At 47.3% G+C, this 8,315-nt stretch overlaps 1 protein-coding gene across 1 annotated transcript in view; it reads right to left on the bottom strand.

Moving 5' to 3' along the window:
• Positions 1-1,746: 1,746 nt before the first annotated feature.
• SCD (stearoyl-CoA desaturase) overlaps positions 1,747-8,315 on the bottom strand; it is a 12,056-nt gene continuing 5,487 nt past the window's right edge. The window contains exons 4-6 of the mRNA XM_007470340.1: positions 7,143-7,348; positions 5,440-5,672; positions 1,747-2,107 (exon numbers count right to left, since the gene is read on the bottom strand). Coding sequence (XP_007470402.1) covers positions 1,908-2,107; positions 5,440-5,672; positions 7,143-7,348 — 639 coding nt within the window. The 3' untranslated portion in view covers positions 1,747-1,907. The remainder of the gene's footprint in view (positions 2,108-5,439; positions 5,673-7,142; positions 7,349-8,315) is intronic.

Below are 8,315 nucleotides of genomic sequence, written 5' to 3'. Positions count from 1 at the left end.
GGGTACTCTCTCCAAGGGTGGAAGGTACCAACAGAATTGGGCAGCAACAGTCAAGTCAGAAGAAAGAAGGCCCAGCCCATGGGCCCAAGTTCCTCAGCCTCCACTGGTTTAGAGTAGACTGCTCTGGCTTCTAATTCATTGAGCTTTGACCCTGGTGTGTGGGTGAAGCTGATAAAACAGAAGCTCTCTGAGGGAATAAGAATCAAAAGGCTTAGGTAGTCCCTCTAATATTCTGAGATGAGCAGTTCACTTTGCTGGATAGAGGAAAATCAAAGAGATTCTGGATTCAGGATAATTTCTGTAATGCATCAAGCTGTGGAAACTCCCCAGACAGAGAGTTCTCTAATCCGCGGCAGAATCTTCTTTCTGAACCTCATTCAACAATAACAATACCGACCCTTATGAGGCTGGGGTAAAGCTGGGTAAAGAAGAGCTAATAGGGACTTCCCTGGTGGCGCAGTGGTTAAGAATCCGCCTGCCAATGCAGGGGACACGGGTTTGAGCCCTGGTCCGGGAAGATCCCACATGCCACGGAGCAACTAAGCCCGTGCACCACAACTACGGAGCCTGTGCTCTAGAGCCCCTGAGCCACAACCACTGAAGCCCGCATGCCACACCTACTGAATCCCAGGCGCCTAGAGCCCGCGCTCCTCCGCAACAAGAGAAGCCACCACAATGAGAAGCCCACGCACCGCAATCAAGAGTAGCCCCCGCTCGCCGCAACTAGAGAAAGCCCATGCGCAGCGACGAAGACCCAACACAGCCAAAATATTCCAAGCAAAGTACCCATGGACATACAGCTCTATGTTTGACCCAACTCCACCTCCGAAAATCCTTTCTTTTTGGGGAGGCAGCTATGCTCACCACTGTACCACCAACACATCTTTTTTGGATGTCTCAAAATGCTGAAGCCACCTTATTACTATGAGGGGAGCTGACCAATATACCAAAGACGGCACAGCAGAAAGATGAAAGGATTTTGACGATTCCATGAGCTGCTGGAATCACCAATTCTGGAAACAACCAACCCTCAAGATTTCTTGTTATCTGGAATAAGAAATCTTCCTGTTATGAAAGAAAGAAAAAAATCCTTCCCCAGCAGAGACCACTTTTACCATAAACTAAATGCTTCTTCTTTATCCTCAGCCTAAAGTATATTGGGACATTGAGATTTGCTTTTGAGTTCTAGCACTGCCAAGCTCCGCGGCCATTCCCCAGTCAGAGTCAGGAGAGAAAGGAAGCATGCTGGGTGGTGGGCAGGCAGCTGGGTGTCGGATCACAGCAGGAGCTTCCTGCCTTGTTTCCCACGTCCACTCATCCTTATTTATCAATCATATCATGCATGCTAACTCTCTCCCCTGACAATTTACCTGCTTTCAAAGCTTTGTGCCAATAAAGTTATTTTTCCATTTCATATAGCAAAAGCCTAAGCTGAAGCTAACTCGGGGCCTTTTCCCAGAAGATTTTGTCTCTAGCTTGAGCCACACCCACCTTAAAGCTCAGGACAGCTCAAGGAAAGGGTTGTCTGGGGCAAAGACCACTAGTTTTGGACCCTAGAAAGGTTGTCTAGGCTTTGGAAGCTGGAAACCCACCAATGACCGACCAGCTGCTTGCCTGGGAGGCATTGAGGGGGAAGAGAAAGGAATGTGATAGGAACAAAACAAAGGGAAGGATAATGGGCCTAGAAGAGAAAGAAGAAAAGAAAAGAAATAAGAACATGAGCTTAGCATCATAAAGGCAGAGTTGTTGGCTTTCAATTTTAAAAGAAACTTTAAAAGAATACTGTACTGGAATGGGTTAACGTCATCATCTTTAGCATCCTGGTAGCATTATTCAGTAGTTAATAAACAGAACATTAAACCTCTGCCCAGCTGGCTTTTGGAAAAGGAAACTGAGGGACCCCAAATTCAGCCACTCTTATAGCTTTCATCTCCAGTTCTTTTAATCCTGGCCAAGACGGCAGCCTTGGATACTTTCTTTCGGTCATAAGCCAGACCGATGGCAGCCATGCAATCGATGAAGAATGTGGTAAAGTTGATGTGCCAGCGGTATTCACTGGCAGAGTAGTCATAGGGAAAGGAGTGGTGGTAGTTGTGGAAGCCCTCACCTGAAACAAAGCAGAGAAGAGTTATGGAGCTACACTGGATTGCTGGCTTCTTGATCTTGGCACTCTGGTTACCTAGCGGAGTACCTCAAACGTAGTAGAAACCTGCCACTGTTGAATGAACAAATGGATGAATCCAGTCTTTTAAACTCTGAACCAAACAGATTCCCTCAGAGGCATCTTAAGAAATGACTGGGGAGACCCTGGTCACCATGGCTCTCTGGGAGCCTTTGTGGGAGGAGGACGGGCAGTTTCTGAGAGGATAAGATGATCTGAGAGAAACTTCTATCACTGGGAGTGGATTTTAGACTGGAAAATTCCAGAGCTTCACTAAATATTGGTATGAGACCCTAAAGGCTCTGTGTGTATGTGCATGTGTTAGGGTGGGAGAGGAGAGAGTCCAGAATCAAGAACCTTTGCTGTGTTTCTTACAAAGGTGAGCAAATGAGTACACCTTTCCCCACTGCATGGGTACTCTCTCCAAGGGTGGAAGGTACCAACAGAATTGGGCAGCAACAGTCAAGTCAGAAGAAAGAAGGCCCAGCCCATGGGCCCAAGTTCCTCAGCCTCCACTGGTTTAGAGTAGACTGCTCTGGCTTCTAATTCATTGAGCTTTGACCCTGGTGTGTGGGTGAAGCTGATAAAACAGAAGCTCTCTGAGGGAATAAGAATCAAAAGGCTTAGGTAGTCCCTCTAATATTCTGAGATGAGCAGTTCACTTTGCTGGATAGAGGAAAATCAAAGAGATTCTGGATTCAGGATAATTTCTGTAATGCATCAAGCTGTGGAAACTCCCCAGACAGAGAGTTCTCTAATCCGCGGCAGAATCTTCTTTCTGAACCTCATTCAACAATAACAATACCGACCCTTATGAGGCTGGGGTAAAGCTGGGTAAAGAAGAGCTAATAGGGACTTCCCTGGTGGCGCAGTGGTTAAGAATCCGCCTGCCAATGCAGGGGACACGGGTTTGAGCCCTGGTCCGGGAAGATCCCACATGCCACGGAGCAACTAAGCCCGTGCACCACAACTACGGAGCCTGTGCTCTAGAGCCCCTGAGCCACAACCACTGAAGCCCGCATGCCACACCTACTGAATCCCAGGCGCCTAGAGCCCGCGCTCCTCCGCAACAAGAGAAGCCACCACAATGAGAAGCCCACGCACCGCAATCAAGAGTAGCCCCCGCTCGCCGCAACTAGAGAAAGCCCATGCGCAGCGACGAAGACCCAACACAGCCAAAAATAAATTAAAAAAAAAAAAAAGGAATAGCTAGTAAAAGAGTGTGCTGAGCCCTTTGAAGATGAAAGAGCCCCAGTAGAGTAATAATGGCATTAATAACCAAAAAGGAAGGAAGTCCTGCGATGGGAAAGACACCATCCAGGGCATCATCTCAAGGTATGTCCTTTCTCTGACTATCCACAGTGCGGATCATCAGTTTATCATCAGAAGTGAGTAGGAGGGTAGGAAAACCCCAAGGCTAAAGGTACTGATGGAGGATTACTAATTTCCATAAACGACTTTGCAGCTAGGCTCTGTATAAGCACTAGCCAGGCCCACACATCAGATTTAAACTGAATCAGACACACGCACGTTGCCAACGGAGGAAAAAAAGAGGAGGAAGGTCAGTGGGCGAAAAAAGGATGAGACTTTGCAACTGGGGCAGCAAAATACAGCCCAAGAGAGGCTCAAGGGGTGAGGCCAGCTTTAGCAGAGAGAAGATGAGCATGTGACTGCAGGGGAGGTAATTCAAGAAGAAATAGATTAGAAAGGCAGGGCAGCAGGCTACTGGAGAACAAAGGGTGAGGTGATAAGCGGGGAGAGCAGGTATGGAGGAATGATAAGAGACAAAGTAAGCTACTGGCAGCCACTTTGAATGGGTGGTCATAGAGGCTGGGGCTGGGGAAGACAGATCTGTTTGCAGGACAGGACCGATCTCATTCCAGAAACTTCCATAACGTTCATTAATTTTCTATGAAAATAGCCTGTGTGATTGATTTCAAACATGGTTCAGAGTAAGAACACGGACAACAGTACAAGGTGTCTGAAAGGAGGGGGAAGGTGCATGAAAGTTAAAAAGAGATGAAAAAATGTCTTTTGTGCAGATAGTTAAAAAAAAGATGGTCAGGGTTGAGAATATAAAGGAAGGTTTTAAAGCGAACAAAACGAAGGCTAGGCCGTGGTGTACGTAAATGTGTGGAGCAGGGAGGTTGCCTCGATATGCTGAATGACCAACAGCACTGATGACTGGTGTGGAAGAGGCCATGGGGTCTGCTTAAGGAAATCTAATTCCAGGCCTTAGTCAAGGTCTATATTTAGTCGAAAAGAGTGACGGACAAAAAAAAAAAAAATGGAGACAGATTGTAGAACCCTGTTGTCTTAGACTCTGGCTATTGGAACTGGAATGGTATAAATAAATTCTTGAATAGTCAGCATTAGATCAGTGAGCAGGTACTTGTGATCAAACTAACTGCTTTACTGGGAGTTCCCTAAGCCACGTTGAGGGGAGGGAGTGTTCCCAGCCCAGAAGAGGAGCAGAAGAGAGAAAAATAAAGGACAAGAGATGAGAATGGTAGGTCGTGATAAAGGGCCACCAACAGTTGCTTTGATGTCCTTCATACTGGAATCACCAAGCAATAAGTCATGAAATACACTTCCAGTATGGCCTCTCTGAAAATAGCAAGGTGACAGAAGAGAGGCTTATTGAATTAAATGACAACTATTTGTTCTACATGTTGTATAGCACATCTAAATATAAAACACTAGGCTTACAGCCACCCAGATCAGAGATAACTGGAAAAGGGGCAACCCAAAGGGGATCATCATACATAGCATTTGGGGATTGTGCTGGAACCTGGAATCAAAGGCATTGTTATTTTTCACCCTTTTCTCATTTATTTATTTAGTTTTGGCTGTGTTGGGTCTTCGTTGCTGTGTGTGGGCTTTCTCTAGTTGAGGTGAGCAGGAGCTACTCTTTGTTGCAGTGCACAGGCTTCTCATTGCAGTGGCTTCTCTTGTTGCGGAGCACGGCCTCTAGGTGCGCGGGCTCAGTAGTTGTGGCGCACGTGCTTAGTTGCTCCGTGGCATGTGGGATCTTCCCCGACCAGGGCTCTAACCCGTGTCCTCTGCATTGGCAGGCGGGTTCTTAACCACTGCACCACCAGGGAAGTCCCTCACCCTGTTCTCTTTACATAGGACTTGCTGCTTAATTCTCAAGGATTTTTAATATTGCCCCTTAGTTTTATAGTGTAAAGACAGAGAGGGGTCATAAAACAGGTGAATCTGGTTTTTCTGGCTCCTAGCCTAATACTCTAAGCTGCAGACCACTAGATGTGACTTACCTACAGCTCCCAGTGAAACCAGGAGATTCTCTCGGGGGTTAATGGTCTTGTCATAAGGGCGGTATCCGTACAGGTGGGCAGCACTGTTCACCAGCCAGGTGGCATTGAGCACAACAGCGTAACGCAAGAAGGTGGCGACAAACAGGCTGTGTGGAAAAGTTTCACCCCAGCAGTACCAGGGCACGAGTGTGGGCAGGATGAAGCACATCAGCAGGACAGCGGGTTTGTAGTACCTACATTGAGAGATCACACGCCTGGTCAGTGGAGAGAGGACTCTGAGACCTACCTGATTTTCTGTTCTCACACGGTTGGGCTGTCTCTTTCTTTCTACATTGTGAGCACAATGTGGCAGGAAACAGAGCAAGAGGGAGTGGGGTGGGAAATCTTCTGAGAATGTTGTGTTATTATCATACTTCTTAGATGAGGTAATGAGGGGTTAAATGACTTTTCTAGGGTCACACCACCAGGAACCGTTGGAGCAAGGATTGGAATGCTTTGTCTCCTGACTCTAAATCCATTGCTCTCTCACTATAGCATAATACCACTTTGGTAAAACAGGTGGGGTCCAAATTACAGACTGAGTTCTCCTTCCCGGGTTTTTCCATTCTGCCTTTGGGCTTCCTTTCTCTTTATCAGTCCTCTTGGCAGAATCTATGTTTAGTATCTTGCCTCCATCTCCTGCTAGCCGGGAATCCTTCTCATCCTTCCTCTTCTTTTCCCTCAGAGAGGCACTCCGAATGTCCTAGATGCCTGCAGGTCTGTCCCTCTGGAGGCCCTGTCCCAGTCTGCATTCTCCCAAATGTACAGCAGGCCATTGATATTCCGAGGGAGCTGTTTTCTTACACCCCTTCAGCAGTCAAGTCTGATCCTCTTGTATCATTAATAACCCCTGCTTCCGACTCCTCTCCACTCCCACCACCACTTCCCTGCACGGATCCCCACTACCTCCCCACCTGTGGCCCTGCTTCCCACCTCTTTAGCTCAAGGCCTTCTTTCACCTATCCCCAGAGTGACCTTTCTAAAGCACACCTCCAACCATGCCACATTCTGGCTCAAAAGCCTTTTCATGGTTTCCTATTGCCTGGGTTAAAGTAAACCTCATCTGCTTTTAACACTCCACAAGAATGGCATCAGTTTCCCTTTCTAGCCTTATTTCCTACCACACCCTGCACTTCAAAGGACTCTGTTGCTGGAACACACTTCAGCTCATTCTTTCTGTTTGCACTGTCCCCTCCTCCCCACCTGTGAAAATCTCTATCCATCAGTGGATTCCAAAGCTACTTTCTTCATAAGCCCTTCCCTGATGTTCCCCACTCTGCAGCCTCCCTCCCCTTTGTGCCTCTCCTGGGTATGGAAAATATTTTGCCACGTATCACAGGTATTTGGACACTTGGCTTATCCCTCCACTCCCCAATAAGCTATGAACTCCTTGAAGGTAAGGACCATGACACATTCAGCTTTGTATCCATGACTGTCCTAGGTCAACAAACATTTGTTGAATTTAATTGGTTTAGATAGCTCAGAGAGAAAGAAACAACAACAGTCTATGGCTATGGGCCTGTGGGCTATTAACAATTAGGGTTTTAAATTATAATTTGGAATATGGAAACCCAGTAAATTTCTCAGTTCATGTTGACAAGTCCTAGGAGAAAAAAGTGGGTCACCAAATGCCAGGTCCCCAGCTCCATCATCATGTCACTCACCTCCTCTGGAACACCAACAGCTTCTCAGCTTTTAGGTCAGATAAGTTTAGCAAACCACCCTTCTCTTTGACTTCTGGGTGTTTGCGCACAAGCAGCCAACCCACGTGAGAGAAGAAAAAGCCACGTCGGGAATTGTGGGGATCAGCATGTGTTTCCGAAAACTTGTGGTGGGCACGGTGATCTCGGGCCCATTCGTAAACGTCATTCTGGAGGAACAGAGAAGAGGAATGAAGGCCTGAGGAGAAACACCCTCTCACGGGAGTTCCAATGGCTGAGGAGTCTGCACAATCTCTTCCTTCTTTTGCCCCACAGGGACAACGTGGGGAGCCTTCAAGGCATTAAGTGCTATGGCAGAGATGATTATGTAACCGTGAGATATTGCCATGGAGAAGGGGATTAATTTGGTTTCCTTGTTTTTTCCTCTTACTCCAAGCTAAGCCTTGCACTACATGCTATCCTTTACCCACTGCTACTGCTTAATAACTATGAGTTCCCTGTCTCCAATTCCCTTCATTCTATCTCTGCTATAAACTTCCTGCTTAAACAAACCTCAATACTTGACTTAGGCAGTGTGGTAGCCCAACATAGGACCATAGCGTTGGTCTACCTAAACCCTCAGTGACACAATTTCCCCATCTGTGAAATGGGGATAACAATAGCAGCTACCTCCTAAGATCGTTGTGAGGGTTTAATGAGGTAATCTATGACAAGTGCTTAGAATAGTGCCAGGCACATTGTTAGCACTATAAAAGTGTATGATCTTCTTACCTGAAAACAACAGAGTACATGAATCTGTGAAACATTAACTTCAGCCCCATTGTGGTGGAATCCTAAGACATTAAAGTAGTGAATGTCTTGTTCAATGTCTGCCAGGGAAACCAGGGTCAGTTCCTGCCTTCAGTTCCTGCCTTATGCACTTATGAAGGACCACAATGGCCAGACTTTGTGATAACAGAGGATCAAAAATGACCCTATGGGGCTTCCCTGGTGGCGCAGTGCTTGAGAGTCCGCCTGCCGATGCAGGGGACGCGGGTTCGTGCCCCGTTTCGGGAGGATCCCGCATGCCGCGGAGCGGCTGGGCCCGTGGGCCATGGCCGCTGAGCCTGCGCGTCCGGAGCCTGTGCTCCGCAAATGGGAGAGGCCACAACAGTGAGAGGCCCGCATAACGCAAGA

This window comes from Lipotes vexillifer, unplaced genomic scaffold, assembly GCF_000442215.2.
Source record: "Lipotes vexillifer unplaced genomic scaffold, Lipotes_vexillifer_v1.1 scaffold916, whole genome shotgun sequence".
NCBI lineage: Eukaryota > Metazoa > Chordata > Mammalia > Artiodactyla > Lipotidae > Lipotes > Lipotes vexillifer.
The sequence above is the reverse complement of the archived record's forward strand: the minus strand, read 5'-3'. Positions and strand labels throughout refer to the sequence as shown.